General features: G+C 44.2%; 1 protein-coding gene across 3 annotated transcripts in view; it reads right to left on the bottom strand.

Annotated features, from left to right (window-relative positions):
• The window catches only part of SORL1 (sortilin related receptor 1), a 164,536-nt gene that overhangs the window by 96,096 nt on the left and 51,072 nt on the right, over positions 1-17,368 (bottom strand). For all 3 annotated transcript variants that reach the window (XM_081541638.1, XM_081541637.1, XM_081541636.1), the window contains exons 7-11: positions 16,680-16,781; positions 15,499-15,668; positions 6,931-7,123; positions 4,676-4,793; positions 4,392-4,465 (exon numbers count right to left, since the gene is read on the bottom strand). In XM_081541638.1, the coding sequence (XP_081397764.1) occupies positions 4,392-4,465; positions 4,676-4,793; positions 6,931-7,123; positions 15,499-15,668; positions 16,680-16,781 (657 nt within the window). The remainder of the gene's footprint in view (positions 1-4,391; positions 4,466-4,675; positions 4,794-6,930; positions 7,124-15,498; positions 15,669-16,679; positions 16,782-17,368) is intronic.

Raw genomic sequence — 17,368 nt, 5'->3', positions numbered from 1 at the left:
TAGACGGACCTTTGTTGGCAAAGTAATGTCTCTGCTTTTTTTTTTTGTCTCTGCTTTTAAATATGCTATCTAGGTTGGCCATAACCTTCCTTCCAAGGAGTAAGCATCTTTTAATTTCATGGCTGCAGTCACCATCAGCAGTGATTCTGGAGCCCAAAAAAATAAAGTCTGACACTGTTTCCACTGATGGGACCAGATGCCATGATCTTAGTTTTCTGAACGTTGAGCTTTAAGCCAACATTTTCACTCTCCTCCTTCACCTTCATCAAGAGGCTCTTTAGTTCTTCTTCACTCTCTGCCATAAGGGTGGTGTCATCCGCATATCTGAGGTTATTGATATTTCTCCCGGCAATCTTGATTCCAGCTTGTGTTTCTTCCAGCCCAGCGTTTCTCATGATGTACTCTGCATATAAGTTAAATAAGCAGGGTGACACTATACAGCCTTGACGTACTCCTTTTCCTATTTGGAACCAGTCTGTTGTTCCATGTCCAGTTCTAACTGTTGCTTCCTGACCTGCATACAGGTTTCTCAAGAGACAGGTCAGATGGTCTGGTATTCCCATCTCTTTCAGAATTTTCCACAGTTTATTGTGATCCACACAGTCAGAGGCTTTGGCATAGTCAATAAAGCAGAAATAGATGTTTTTCTGGAACTCTCTTGCTTTTTTGATGATCCAGCGGATATTGGCAATTTGATCTCTGGTTCCTCTGCCTTTTCTAAAACCAGCTTGAACATCTGGAAGTTCACGGTTCACGTATTGCTGAAGCCTGGCTTGGAGAATTTTGAGCATTACTTTACTAGCATGTGAGATGAGTGCAATTGTGCGGTAGTTTGAGCATTCTTTGGCTTTGCCTTTCTTTGGGATTGGAACGAAAACTGACCTTTTCCAGTCCTGTGGCCACTGCTGAGTTTTCCAGATTTGCTGGCATATCGAGTGCAGCACTTTCACAGCATCACCTTTGAGGATTTGAAATAGCTCAACTGGAATTCCATCACCTCCACTAGCTTTGTTTGTAGTGATGCTTTCTAAGGCCCACTTGACTTCACATTCCAGGATGTCTGGCTCTAGGTGAGTGATGACACCATTGTGATTATCTGGGTTGTGAAGATATTTTTTGTACAGTTCTTCTGTGTATTCTTGCCACCTCTTCTTAATATCTTCTGCTTCTGTTAGGTCCATACCATTTCTGTCCTTTATCGAGCCCGTCTTTGCATGAAATGTTCCTTTGGTATCTCTAATTTTCTTGAAGAGATCCTAGTCTTTCCCAATCTGTTGTTTTCCTCTATTTCTTTGCACTGATCGCTGAGGAAGGCTTTCTTATCTCTCCTTGCTATTCTTTGGAACTCTGCATTCAGATGGGAATATCTTTCCTTTTCTCCTTTGCTTTTCACTTCTCTTCTCTTCCCAGCTATCTGTAAGGCCTCCTCAGACAGCCATTTTGCTTTTTTGCATTTCTTTTCCATGGGGATTTTCTTGATCCCTGTCTCCTGTACAATGTCACAAACCTCTGTCCATAGTTCATCAGGCTCTCTGTCTATCAGGTCTAGTCCCTTGAATCTATTTGTGACTTCCACTGTATACTCATAAGGGATTTGATCTAGGTCATACCTGAATGGTCTAGTGGTTTTCCCTACTTTCTTCAATTTAAGTCTGAATTTGGCAATAAGCAGTTCATGATCCGAGCCACAGTCTGCTCCTGGTCTTGTTTTTGCTGACTGTATAGAGCTTCTCCATCTTTGGCTGCAAAGAATATAATCAATCTGATTTCGGTGTTGACCATCTGGTGATGTCCACGTGTAGAGTCTTCTCTTGTGTTGTTGGAATAGGGTGTTTGCTATTACCAGTGTGTTCTCGTGGCAAAACTCTATTAGCCTTTGCCCTGCTTCATTCTGTACTCCAAGGCCAAACTTGCCTGTTATGCCAGGTGTTTCTTGACTTCCTACTTTTGCATTCCAGTCCCCTATAATGAAAAGGGCATCTTTTTTGGGTGTTATTTCTAGAAGGTATTGTAGGTCTTCATAGAACCATTCAACTTCAGCTTCAAAAGTAAAAACATCTACTCTTCAAAAGACACCATGAAGAAAATTTTAAAAAACAAGCCACAGGCTGAGAAAATATTTATAACACACATAAAAAGACTTAAATCCAGAATTTTTTTTTCCAGAAAAACCTCTTACAGCTCAATAAGACAACCTAATTCTTTAAAACAGGTAAATATCTGAACAGACACTTCAAAAAAGAAGATTTTTTTTTTTAAAAAAATGAAGATTTTTAAATGGCCAATGAGCACATGAAAAGAAGTTCAACATCATTAGTCAAAGAAATGCCAATTAAAACTACAATGAGATATCACATGCACTTATTAAAATGCCTAAGATTTAACATGCTGACCTTATCAAGTGTTGGCAAGCACCTGAAGCAATCAGAACTCACACACTGCTGGTGGAAATGTGAAATGGTACATCCACTTTGGATACAATTTGATATTTTAAAACAATTTGGTAATTCCTTTAAAAGTTAGACATATACCAATTAGGTTGCCCACTCTTTCCTTTCTGCAGTATCTACCCAAGAGAAATTAAATATATATGTTCACCTAAAAAACATGTAATTAAATGTTTGTAACAACTACACTGTAATCAGCAGAAACGAGAACGTCCATCAGCTGACAAATGGATAAAGAAATTGCGGAATATCCCCACAATGGGATACTGATCAACAATAAAAAAGGAAAGAACCGCTGATAAATGAAACAACATGAAAGAACCTCAAAACCCTCACAATCAGAGCGAGCAGCCAGGCCAAAAGACTGCACGGTGCATGAGTCCATTTACACAGAATTCTAGAATATGTTAATAATCTGGAGGGATGAGGGTAGAGAGAGGAATGAATCACAAAGGGGACATAAAGATACTTTGGTTGGGCGATGAAGCGGTCTTAATTGTGGTGTGCTGGTGACAAGGTAGTGAGGGTGATCAATTCTGATCAAATTCTATGCTTCAAATACGTGCAGTTTATTGTGCCTCCACATGCCTCAATAAAGTTGTTTTTTTTCTTTTTTAAGGAACTCTATGAATCTGAGGACTTGCCCACCTAATTAGTAGTATGAACAGAAGGGGAACAAGAATCCTAGTCATCAATCTTCTAGGCAGCATCTGTCAACTGCATCCCATTTCTTCTTCCCAGGCCACCATCGATCCCCCTTCACACACTTGAGACGGTCCCTCTTAAGAGAAGGCTGAACATGGGGACTCAGATGCCCCCTCACCCAGACAGTCTGTCTTTTCATCCCCTTGTTAGTTCTCTGCTAGTTCCAAAAATATGGTCCCCTTGTGGGATGGCCACCTCTTGGCAGGAGGGGAGCGTGCCCGGCGTGAGGCACTGACAGCTGCTCCCACATCAGCCGGATGACCCCACTTCCCTGCAGGAGGAACGAGACACCGCTTTCTCCCCAGAAGGAAATCGCTTGCAGATGTTCAAATTCCAGATTACACCAACATCGGAAGGTACAAGCCAACCACAAGCCCATCCGCAGAGGAAAGAACACCCAATTTCAAAAGGAATGTCCGGCTCCAGGGAAGGGGGAAACCACTGCTTAATCGTTCCCAGGGGGCAGGACAAGGATGCCCCCAAAATTCCAAACTGTTCACACGTTTTTGACTACTCTGGACTTAACAGTCTCCTTCATCCAAATACAGAATTATGTTCTCTATCATTTGTTTTACAAGTTTGGAAATTCTCTAATGTCCAAGGCTGACTTAGCATTTTGGGACTACAGTACTAGCCCTTCAGAACCGGTATAATCGATTCCTGAGGATCCAAATTTAGTCACATGAACTTAAGGCAGACACAGCTTCCCCCCACAGCACAGAATGTGCCATAGCACAGAATGAGATGAAGGACCCAGTGATGGGGGGACGGGCTTGACTTAAACCTTCAATAGCACGCAAAGAAAAGTAAGTAACTAGGTTCAGACATGATACCACTACATTACAATTTAGTGATGGGTTCAGCAAACCCTTACTGAGCATCCCGTGTCCGCATTAGATGCTGTCAGTCCCAGGAGTAAAGAAGTGACAAAACAGACACCACTTTATCCTCATGGAACTTGTCATCTTGGAATGTTTACACAAATTCACAGTTTTTTTTTTTAACTCTGTTTTTGAGTCAAAGTAACATTTTTGGCAAAATCACGAGCCCCCATTATGGAGTGTGATAACAAATCAGTGCAGCTGACCCTGTGTGTGACTCCGAGTACCTCTGTGTGTTTCATAATCACACGTGGCTTTGTGCGCCTCCCACCACAGGCTATGTGTGTCCCTGACACATCAAGACACGGCCCACGTTCTCACACTAACAAGAACAGGGGTGTGTGAGGAGGGAGCTGACCTCTCGCCACCGGGCTCCAGCACTGCTGGAGACATATACGTTGGTCTTGCTCGCCAGGTTCTTCCCCACCGAACCTAAAATGCAAGAAGAGCAATTATTCCTAAGGTCAAGAATACATCAGCTTATCACCTGGCCCAACCAGAGCTGCTGAGTCCTCTAGCAACCAGGACATTTCAGGACCTTGAACAGCCAGGACTGCCCTAGGTGGAGGTGGCCCCTGTGTATGCGGCTGCACGTAAGCCAGCAGCTAAACCCGTCAGTGACAACAGGCAAAGTCAACTCACCGGTGGCAATGATGAGCCCAGGCGCCGACTCCTTGGACAAGATGGGCATCCTCCGAAGCTGGAGGCTCAGCAGCTGGCTGAGCCGCTGGGCCAGGTGGAGGGAGCATCCCTGGGAGAGCTGCAACACAAGTTCAGCTGTCGTCATCACGTGATGTGCCCTCCAGTCTCCCTCTAAAGGCCAAGGCTTCCTGTGCCCACACTGCAGTTGGCACAAAGGAAGGAGACTTGGCCCAAGGGAGACCAGAGCCACAGCCAGGTTGTCCCCACCCTCGCCCCAGATGGACATGATCATCTGAACCACGTAAATGTCACTCATGGGAGAAAAGAGAAAAATACTAAGGAAAAAAAATTCCTTCTGAGACTCTCAGATAACAACAGTTAGAAATCAGTGCTATATATAAACAAGTAATCTCAGTTCAGTTCAGTCGCTCTGTTGTATCCGACTCTTTGCAACCCCATGGACTGCAGCACGCCAGGCCTCCCTGTCTATCATCAACCTACAAGGAACTATTGTATAGCATGGAGAATGATACTCAGTACCAAAAAGGGAAAAGAATCTAAAAGAGTATATACAGGTATACATCTATGTATGTATGTATAACTGAATCACTTTGCTGTACGCCTGAAACCAACACAACATTGTAAATCAACTATAATTCAATGAAAATTTTGAAAGAAAAAAGTCAATGCCAACTTAAGTAGATGTGAAAGCTATCCCTCTCTCAGTGTTACCCAGCATTTCTCTCATGTCACTCAGAGAAATGAAATGATTTCATGGTACTTATTTTCTAAGTCACTGGGGATGCATTTCAAATATGATTTAAGCAACTCAGTCAGAAGGAAAACCAAGACTCAAAAGTCAGAAAGTCTTACTGATACACTTCCAGATGTACAACATATGAGATATAAATCCTCATGAAATTTTTTTAAGTAGTCTGCATTTGTACAGAAAGTCTTCAGGTGTCCTCTGTAAGACTTGAAGTTATTCCAACTGGCCTCCAGTACTTTTGTTCAAATTTCAATAGTTCTGCAAACAATGTCTTTTGCTATAGGATCAGGTCATGCCCAATTCTCCAGCCAGAAACTGACTGTCAAATGTTACTTAGCCTCGTCTAGTATTCTAGATAGGATATTTTTATTTGTGCTTATTTTACAGGTCAAAACTGACATGCTTTGCTAGATATACTTACTTTTATAACAAAAGGACTTCTCTAACGAATATCTGTCTTAAAAATAAGGAGGGAGGACCTTTCCCAGTGGTCCGGTGTTTAACACTCTGCACTTCCAATGCAGGGGGCACACATTTGATTCCTGGTCAGGGAATTAGATCCCACATGTCACAACTGAGACTTAGCACAGACAAAAAAATAAATTTTTCTAAAGAAAAAGAAAATGGAAGTGTAGGGCATCATATAAAGCCAGGGGCCACAGTCATTGACTTCTTCCCAGGAAAAAGGAAGGGGCTGCTTGGTTGAATGGGAACCCTGAATGAGGCCAAATAGCACATTTGAGGATCATGAGCTTTTTAGATGAAGCCACAGGTAAGGAAAATGGTAGAATCCGAAATTATGTTCAGGAAAGAATTTTATAAGACATTCCTCAGAAATAATAACTTATGGTACAGGTTCCCAAACTTTCTAGGTTCCCAACACAACCAGTGTCTCAGTAAATTATTTTTATAACAGCCTCAGATCAGAAGAAATACTAATATTTGTCTTTTACCACAGGTTGTCCAAACAACCTGATAAGTACATGTCCTAATAATTTAGCAGCAGCAGTTTGAAATAATACTATATGCGTTTATATTTAAGTTGAAAAAAACATAAAACTTTTATCTCATCCTTAAATTACCACAATTACTTAATAATAGGAGGTAGACACCTGTTAGGCACTGCACAGCTTCTCAAACTCCAGAATCTAAGCAGATACCACTACTACCATTTCCTAAACCAGACCGATTTTCTTACTTGCTTTTTATCATGTAAATTGCCAAGAGTCCAGTTTCACAAAGATACGTCATCCAAAGACATATAGCATGAGCTAATGTTGAAACTATGAACTAACCCAAGAGAGTAAATTCACATGGTGACCAACAAACATCAAGTACCCTTGAAAAATTTAAAATACCCCATGGTGTCCCTGCAAGTTCATTATAGCACCCTGAGATAACTTGATGCAGAGTTTCAGAACAGCAAGAGTAGAACTACAGCTATAAGTATTTTTAAACAATCCAAACAAAAGCGTAGCATCTATACCTCACAATTGATTTTCTCTCCATATTCGGTGAAGGCTGGGGCCTGAAGGAATTCCCAGGTCCCGCCTTTGTCAAAGGTGATGACAGATCTCATGTTCTCCTCATTCATGGAGCCACTGATGAGAGTAGCAATATAGACCCCCTGCAACCCCTCTACTCGGTGGAAGTCAGCAAATGGTTCATTGGCAAAATACCTACAATAAGAGAAAATAAACAGTGTTATTTGCTAGGGATATTTTTATTTTAAATAACAAAATTCAACCATTTTTTAAGATTTTTCTTATGTGGACAATTTTTAAAGTCTTGATTGACTCTGTTACAATATTACTTCTGTTTTATGTTTTGGCTTTTTGGCCGCAAGCCATGTGGGATCTCAGCTCCCCGACCAGGGACTGAAACTGCACCTTCCTTGCACTTGAAGGTGAAGTCTCAACCCCTGGACCACCAAGGAAGTCCCCACAAAATTTAACCATTTTAAAGAAGAAGATTCACTGGCATTAAGTATCTTCCTAATGTTATGCAACCATCATCACTATGTAGTCCCAGAACATTTCCATCATCCCAAAGGGAAACCCTGTACCCCCTGGTAATCACACCCCACTTTCTCTTCCCATTCTAGATGCTGGCAAACACTGATCAGTTTTCTATCTCTATTTGTTGTTGCTATTCAGTCGCTAAGTCAAGTCCAACTCTTTGTGACCCCATGGACTGCAGCATGCCAGGCTTCCCTGTCTTTCACTATTTCCCAAGTTTGCTTAGACTCATGTTCATTGAGTCAGTGATGCCATCCAGCCGTCTCATCCTCTGTTGCCCCCTTCTCCTCCTGCTCTCAATCTTTCCCAGCATCAGGGTCTTTTCCAATGAGTCAGCTCTTTGCATCAGGTGGCCAAAGTATTGGAGCTTCAGCATCAGTCCTTCCAATGAATATTCAGGACTGATTTCCTTTAGGATAGACTGGTTTGATCTCTCTGCAGTCCAAGGGACTCTCAAGAGTTTTCTCCAGTAAGCATCAATTCTCTCGAAAGCATCAATTCTTCACCACTCAGCCTTCTTTATGGTCCAGCTCTCACATCCGTACACAACTACTGGAAAAACCATAGCTTGGCCTTGCCTATTCTGGATATTTCATATAAATGTAATTATATAATACATGACCTTTTGTATCTGGTTACTTTCCCTTACTATAATGTTTTCAAGGTTCATCCATATTGTATCAGTACTGTATTCCTTCCTATGGCTGAATAATCTGCCTTTTAAAAAAAAAAAAAAGTGTTTTTTTTTTTAAACTTTGAAGGCCAAGATGCTCATCTGATCAATTACTCCTCACGTGGGGTTCAGAATGATGAATATAACACAGAAAAGTTGATGTGAGAGTTACATTTATTTCTCCACTAACGATATTGACCCCAAATCCTCCAGTGAGCCCAGATAAACAGGAAACAATAAATCAAACTCACCAGATACTAATTATAGTACTGGCCTGTTCACAATAGCCAAGACATGAAAACAACCTAAATGTACATCAACAGATGAATAGATAGAGAAGATGTGGTACATATGTACAATGGAATACTACTCGTCCATAAAAAAGGAATGAAATAATGTCATCTGCAGCAACATGGATGGACCTAGAGATGATCATAAGCAAAGTAAGTTAGAAAGAGAATGACAAATACCACTTTCACGTGGAATCTAAAATATGACACAAACAAACTTATCTATGAAATAAAAACAGACTCACAGACATGGAAAACAGACCTGTGGCTGCTGACAGGGATGGGATAGGGAAGGATTGAGAGTTCAGGGTTAGCAGATGCAAACTATTTTATATACAGGCTGGATAAACAACAAAGGTCTAACTGTATAGCACAAGGAACTATATTCAATATACTGTGAGAAACTATAATGGAAAAGAATATGTGTGTGTGTGTTTGTGTGCATGTGTGTATATAAATGAATCAATCACTCTGTCACACAGCAGAAATTAAGACAACACTGTAAATCAACTAGACTTCAATTAAAAAAAATTATAGTGTAGTGCTGGGGCTTACAATTTAACCCAGTCTACAGAAATATAGCTAAGGGGTTACACTGTCCAGATACTTACAGCTAATTAGCCAACACCCTGATCAGACAGAACCCCATAGGATTTGTCAGAGAACAGAGCAGAAGCCTTCCCAAAGACAGTACCTCCAACAAGGATGGCTCTGGAAACCTTGAGGTTATGCTTATTAAGAGGGAAACAGAGACAAAGACTTCCCTGGCCTTAACTGCTATGCCCAGATTCTGCAACTTCCCTGAGCAGTAGTTTTGCACTAACATGGTACACATTCTAAGGACAGATCCCCAAGAAAGGGTAGCCACAGTTCACACGTGGCTTTTAAAACTGGAAGCATGTCCTTTATTCGGAGAGTTCTGAGCCACCGAGCTTTGTTAATTAAAAAAAAAAAGCACAGAACTGCACTTTCCTGTTATCTGTCATATAAATCTGAAGCAGGAAGACTGTTTCGCCAGTTCAGACAGAGAGATGCACACAGAAGTGGCAGAGCCACCCCGCCTGAGAGTCAGAGCAAGGCCCTCCAGAAAACACTGGCGCTGAGACCAAATGTTCTGACACGTGGCTTCCTTAGGCCCAGTTTAGTTGGTTTTCGGTTGCTTCCGTAGGAATTGGCCCAGGTCTGTTACCCGCCTTGCCGTCTATCCACACGACTCTCCTGCTTGTGATCCTACTATCGTGAGGGTCACCACTGGCTTCTATCAGTTTATCTGGGAGGTCTGAGTATCTCTCGTCTTGAGGAGCCCTGTTTCTTTCCCCCGTCTTTCTCCTGGGGTTTTATCTTTTCAATCCAAGCAGAAGCCTGTCCCCTGTACCTCCACGCTTCTCTGGGCCCCGGTCCATCCTGTCATCTCTCCTTCTAACACCTCGCACCCTGCAACCACCTGACTCACCCAAGCGTCTCTCCACAAGAGTCCGTGTTCTTCCATTTTCTCCCACTGGCTCTCAGCACTTGCTTTTCCCCTCGCCAGGCAGCTCACCAGGTCCCCCTCGGCCACCTTCAGCCCAGAACCCAGCAGTCCTCCTCAAAACGCCCCACAGGCATGCCACCTCTTCCATCCACCCGACATCTGCCCCTCCATCTAGACACTGCCTCCACTCGGCACTTCTCACCAAGTTCAGGGCCACCCCTAGTAAGAATTCCTCCTCCAGGCCTCTAAGTAATGAGACCCAGGTCCTTGGCACCCACTTCCCCACGAAGCACAAAGAATAGCTCGTTCTGTTTGGTTTTCCTTTCTAAGTTAAGCCAGCCTGCCCACCTAACCTGCTCACTCACACTTCTCCACGTCATCACATTGAGATGGAGATGCAGATGACAAAGGTCATTTAAGTGAGCACATCTCCAGTCTCAAGATAAAAATCTGAAGAAAGAAATGAGAAAGCCAAAGAGGATACCAGTCTATGAATCTTGATGGAAATCTATTTTCAATTTCGTAACTGGACTGCATGCTCCAGCAGGGCGGGGCGGGAAACGCCAGAACTTCATAAAGGGACATTTGCGTGGTGGCCTTATGGAAGTTCCTGCCTCCCAGCGAGCCACGCTCTGCAGCTCTGGGCTCACCCTCCCATCTCCATCCTGAAGAGCTGACAAATGCAAAAGTTGAGGGAACTTTGGCCAAGCTGTGACTTATTGGCCCCATAGTCAGAGGCTCTCAATGGTGAAAAAGAGTCGGCAAGAGGCCAGAGAGAGAGTGGTTCATGATTTTAATTACAACAAGTCAGGTGACTATCCAGATGCTCAAGCTGGACTTAGAAAAGGCAGAGGAACCAGAGATAAAATTGCCAACATCCACTGGATCATCGAAAGAGCAAGAGAGTTCCAGAAAAACATCTACTTCTGCTTTATTGACTACGCCAAAGCCCTTGACTGTGTGGATCACAATAAACTGTGGAAAATTCTGAAAGAAATGGGAATACCAGACCACCTGACTTGCCTCCTCAGAAATCTGTATGTAGGTCAGGAAGCAACAGTTAGAATTGGACATGGAACAACAGACTGGTTCCAAATCGGGAAAGGAGTATGTCAAGGCTGTATATTGTCACTCTGCTTATTTAACTTACATGCAGAGTACATCATGAGAAACACTGGGCTGGATAAAGCACAAGCTGGAATCAAGACTTATGGGAGAAATATCAATAATCTCAGAAATGCAGATGACACCCCCCTAATGGCAAAAAGTGAAGAGGAACTAAAGAGCTTCTTGATGAAAGTGAAAGAGGAGAGTGAAAAAGTTGGCTTAAAACTCAACATTCAGAAAACTAAGATCATGGCATCTGGTCCCGTCACTTCATGTCAAATAGATGGGGAAACAATGGAAACAGTGACAGACTTTATTTCGGGGGACTCCAAAATCACTGCAGATGGTGACTGCAGCCATGAAATTAAAAGACGCTTGCTCCTTGGAAGAAAAGTTATGACCAACCTAGACAGCATACTAAAAAGCAGAGACGTTACTTTGCCAACAAAGGTCTGTCTAGTCAAAGCTATGGGTTTTCCCGTAGTCATGTATGGATATGAGAGTTGGACTATAAAGAAAGCTGAACGCCAAAGAATTGATCCTTTTGAACTGCGGTGTTGGAGAAGACTCTTGAGAGTCCCTTGGACTGCAAGGAGATCAAACCAGTCAATCCTAAAGGAAATCAGTCCTGAATATTCATTGGAAGGACTGATGCTAGAGCTGAAACTCCAATACTTTGGCCACCTGATACGAAGAACTGACTCATTGGAAAAGACCCTGATGCTGGGAAAGATTGAAGGCGGGAGGAGAAGGGGACGACAGAGGATGAGATGGTTATCACCGACTCAATGGACATGAGTTTGACTAAATTCCAGGAGTTGGTGATGGACAGGGAAGCCTGGCATGCTGCAGTCCATGGGGTCGCAAAGAGTCGGACATGAATGAGCGACTGAACTGAACTGAAGGCGACCATTGCTCACTCCTACAAAGGAATGATGTCCTGACACCTGTTACACATGGATAAAACTTGAAAACATTACCCAAAGTGAACCAGACACAAAGGTCAGGTGTTACGGTATGATTCTATTTATATGAAATAGCCAGAAAAGGCAACTTCATAGAGACAGAAAGTAGCCTGGTGACTGCCAGGAGCTTAGGGGAGAGAAATTACTGAACAGTTAAGTGATTTTCTTTGGGAGAAATGTAAATGTTTGGGAATTGGGTAAGGCTGGTGGTTGCACAACATTGTAAATGTGCTATATGCCACTGAGTTGTTTACTTTAAAATGGGTAAGTTTATGTTATGAGAATTTCATTTCAATAAATCATTAAAAAAAAAAAAGAGCCACTGGGAGCCAGCCTGAGGAGGCAGTGACTGACCAAACCAGAACAACCTGAGGATGAATCACGGCAGGGATGGTTTATAACACATTACAAGACACTGACTAATAAATAACCTGTGAGTCTACACTGGGAAACAGTTAAGGAGTAAAAGATGACAGCACCTCCAAAGGAGAAGAAACAGGGTGTGGAAAAGTATACCAGAGCACATTGAAAGTTCTCAACTTGCTATCTAATAGGCATCCTCAGATGGGAACTCGCCCAGCCCTCCCGGACAGTCTGAAACCATCACTGTACCAGCTGCTCCAGCCAAGCAGTGGTGGGTCCCTGACTTCCCCTCCTTCTCTCAAACCCCATGTCCAATCCATCAGCCAAATGCATCAGCAAATGGGTCAAAGCAAAAGTGAAAGTCGTTCCTATGCGATCCTATGGACTGTAGCCCTCCAGGCTCCTCTGCCCATGGAATTCTCCAGGCAAGAATACTACAGTGGGTAGCCATTCCCTCCTCCAGGGGATCTTTCCAACCCAGGGATTGAACCCACAGCTCCTGCATTACAGGCGGGTCTTTTACCGTCTGAGCCATCAGGAAGCCTCTGACCATTTCCATCATCTCCACTGTTACCGCTCCAGGTCCAGCCAACCTTAACCCCCACTGGCCCGGATTTCGGCAGTGATCTCACAGCTGGACCCCCCAGTTTGCAAGTCTGCTGTCTAATTTCCACACAGCATCTAACACGGCTTCTTTAAAAGATAAGTCACATAAGAATCCACTGAAAATAATCTATAACACTGCCCATTTATGTTCTATGCACTTTTCTTTACATAATGCAATTCACATTTTTTAAAATGGTGTCCAAAAAAATGTAACAGGTTAAATCAAGTGATGTTCAGCTTCTGGTCAAAACCCTCCATCACACTTAGGAGAAAAAAAAAAAAAGATCTTGCTATGCCCTTGAGGGCCCTGTACAATCTAAGCCCTGCTTTCTTGGTTCCTGTGTCTTAGGGATGCTCTCTCCCGTCTATCAGCTGGTTGATCCACCCTGGCCTCCACATTGCTCTTAAACCACTCAGGTCCCAGCCCAGAGCCCCTGTGCCTACTGTTCCTCCACCTGCAAGGCTCCTCCCCAGGTTATGTGCCCAACTCCCTCTCCTGTGTAACTCAGGCACCTGCTCAAACATAATCCTCCTAGAACAGCCTTCCATGACCGGCTCACATGAAGCAATGCCCTTGAAACCCTCTGTCCTCTTATCTCACTTTATTTTTCTTCTTAACATTCAGCATTATCGGCAGAGCATGTATTTGTTTCTAATTTGTCTCCCCACAACTAGAACAAAAGCTCCATGGATCAGGGAGCTTGTTCCAAGTTTTCCTTGCTGGATACACAATACTGCACAGCTGTACATGCAAAGCCACCAGGCACTGAACAGCAGCATCCTTGCTGGGTCTGAACCGACAACTTGAAGAGGGACAGTGGGCAGCAAGGACATGCCCTCTGACCTGAGGTTCATGGCACTGGAGCCAGACCTCACTGCAGACCAGCCAGTTCTGCCAGCTGGCTCTTCCCAAGAGCAAAGAGCAGTCTTAATCACAGACGCACAAGAATGGCCTGTCACAGACAAAGGAGAGTAAAGACCTCGTGCCACTGATGGAGCACAGTGTCACCCAAAAGGCATGGCATCCACCCCTTCCCAGTCCTGGACTCCTCCATGGCCCTGAGAACATTGTTACAGCAGGACCACTCCAGGCATGCGACGTACTGATAAAGGACCTTTCCACAGATACCACAGAACAATACCTTGCAATTACTGCGGGCGGGGGTCAGTGGGGGGGGAGAATAATACTGTTAATTAACCAGAGTCACGTGGAGGAAGGGCCTTGTAGATACACACACCAACTGGCCCAGAGGTGGTGATGACATTTTGCCAGTGCTCTTTCCCACTGGGTCTGAGACCACAAAACCAGGTAACTGAATGAAGGAACCCCAAAGGAGTGGCTGACACCGTGGCAGTGATCGTAAGGGACACCCAGCGCAGTGGTGCTCAGCCTCTGCACCACATAAACATGTGGGGACTTCCCTGGTTGTCCAGTGGTTAAGACTCCTCCTGCCCACTGTTTACAATAGCCAGGACATGGAAGCAACCTAGATGTCCATCAGCAGATGAATGGATAAGGAAGCTGTGGTACATATACACAATGGAATATTACTCAGCCATTAAAAAAAATACATTTGAACCGGTTCTACTGAGATGGATGAAACTGGAGCCCATTATACAGAGTGAAGTAAGCCAGAAAGAAAAACAACAATACAGTATACTAATGCATATATATGGAATCTGAAAGATGGTAACGATAACCCTATATGCGAGACAGAATAAGAGACACAGATGCATGGAACAATTTTATGGACTCTGAGGGAGAAGGTGAGGGTGGGACGTTCTGGGAGAATGGCATTGAGACATGTGTATTGTCATATGTGAAACAGAGCACCATTCCATGTTCGATGCATGTGACAAGGGCTCAGGGCCGGGGCAATGGGATGATCCAGAAGGATGAGAGGGGGAGGGAGGTGGGTGGGGGGTTCGGGAAGGGGAACACATGTAAACCCATGGCTGATTCTTGTCAATGTATGGCAAAAACTATTACAATATTGTAAAGTAATTAGCCCCCAACTAAAATAAATAAATTTATAAAAAAAAAAAAAATACTACAGATAAAAAAAAAAAAAAAAAAAAGACTCCTCCTGCCAATGCAGGGGACCTAGGTTCAATCCCTGGTCTGGGAAGATCCCACATGCCTTGGGGCAATTAATTGCCACAACTACTGAGCGTGTGCTCTAGAGCCCTCTAGCCACAACTACTGAGCCCCGGCTCTAGAGCTGGAGCTCCACCGCAATGAGAAGTCCATGCACTGCAACTAGAGAGGAGCCCCCACTCTCCGCAACTGCAAAGCCCAGCGGCAGCAACGAAGACCCAGTGCAGACAAAAATGAATTCGTTAAAGTTGTTTTAAAAATCAAAAAAGAAGATCCTCAAGTGCCTATCACACCTCAAACCAGATAAAAAAAGTAATGTCTGGGAAGGTGAACCAGTAATCATTGGGGCTTCTGAAACCACCCCCAGGGGAGTCCGAATGTTCAGGGGATGTTGAAAACCACCCAACGAGAGGTCGTGCCGGGTAAGGAAGCAGGGAGCAGCCCCACCTACCGGTCTCCTTACCTCACCAAGGTGTCACTGCCTGCCCCCGCTGGGCTGTAATAGAGCACGTTCTCCAAGGACAGTGAGAACTTCAGCCCGTCTGCCTCCGAGATATACAGGTTGGTGCGGTTGTTACTGTGACTGACACACACAAACACCTGGTCCTCAGAGGCGTCCGCAATGTAATATTCCTTTGGCATCAAAAAATTAAAAACATACAAGTCAAAAAAAAAAACATATGCTTTGTGGACGGTCCCTGTGCACCGGCAAGCAAGGGCTTCCCAGTGTCCCAGTGAGGAGGGCAGTCTTGGAGCCCACAAGAGCCTCCCCATCTTGGGAAAGAAGCTTGGCTGACTCTCTTTAGAGACCCTGAGGCTGCCCTGTGGCTGGAGCAGACCCCTTATCGGCAGCTGGGGCACAAAATAAGAATGGGCCTTGAACTCCAAAAACGACCTAGAAATCACTTTTACGTAATGATGTCTCCCTATCGTTAGTACAAAGCACAGTACAAATTAATGTGCATTTCCTTCCCTGTCATTTCCTCTAAGGTGACTACAGGAAGGCAGAACCCAGAGAAGGCAAAGAACTGACAAACATGTTCTCCATCACATACTCCTCTGAGCTACTAACCTTCCATCACAACAGGCCCTGGCGTCAAGGTCTTCAAATGCCACCTCCTCCCCACGGTCACTTCTCTGATGACCCAGCTCTCACTGACCTTTCCTATGGTTCTCTATGTCCTGACACGCGCTGCACAGTCAAGCCTTTGACTGCCATGGTTTCTTCCTCTGCTCTGTTCTGAGAGTCTCCAACCCATCTGTTTCTAAAAGGGTGAGACTCTAATCCTGTCCCCTTACGGAACCTCGCCATCTGTGAGCAACACAGCAGGTACTTAATAAATAACTGCTGCTGTTCCTAACCTCCCATTCCTTCAGCACTGGCACACTGAGCCCATTGACTCTGGCTCCAAACCTCTGCCAATCCTTCTCCACTTCAAGCAAATTAAGGCTCCCATTCAGCTCCACTTCAAAACGTGAAGAGGGAAAAAACAGACCAAGATGCCCAAAGCGTAGAGACTGATCTAGAAAGTGACTCCAGGGAGCCTCCATCAAATATCCTCCCCCCATCACCCTCCCCCTGACCTCTGCCTGAGGACAACAGCACTCCTCCCCCCCGACCCCCCCACTGCGGACCCCACTCACATTAATAGGATGTCTTGTGACAAACTGGGCTGCTCGCATGGGCTCCCGGCCAAAGGAGACCCAGAGTTGGACAGAGGATGGTTGTGGACTGCCGAAGAGATGCTGCCAAGGAAGGGGAGGAGAAAAATATCAACTGTACCATATGATAATCATTCAGAACGAGTGTAAAAGGAAACAGAAAAGTCAGATCCCTCTGATTCTACTAAAAACACTAAATAGTGTGACCACAAATGCACATTTTGCAACGTTTGCTGTCAGTGAGCAGCTTGGGCTGTACCACTATATCCTATATAATTGGTCTGCAATAGATATAGACACTCCAGGCACTACAAGAAGAGAAAGGACAAAATGTGAAGGGAGAACTTGAGCTTGGGGAGTGGAGTGGGGGCTGCCAAAGCTTAAGCCGAGAGTGAAAGGGAGAGGGGCTGTGTGGTGAGGCTGGAGAGACAAGCTGGCTAGAACATACAGCCCCCAAACCACCAGAGAGTGTGGTCTGCCACACACCTGATATGCATACAAAACACACCCTCTTCCCCTTTCTACTATTTCTAGATCGCAAGGAACCCCGAGTCACAGGGCTTTAATTTTTACCAACAGTTGAGGGAATTGTCACTGATTCTATTTTTCAGTCTTTTAATCCTTCTCATTGATTAGGGTCTCTTGCTATAATATGTTTTCTTTGGTAGAGA

This window comes from Giraffa tippelskirchi, chromosome 11 (genome assembly GCF_054371585.1).
Source record: "Giraffa tippelskirchi isolate mGirTip1 chromosome 11, T2T-mGirTip1v1.2.pri, whole genome shotgun sequence".
Lineage (NCBI taxonomy): Eukaryota > Metazoa > Chordata > Mammalia > Artiodactyla > Giraffidae > Giraffa > Giraffa tippelskirchi.
The sequence above is the reverse complement of the archived record's forward strand: the minus strand, read 5'-3'. Positions and strand labels throughout refer to the sequence as shown.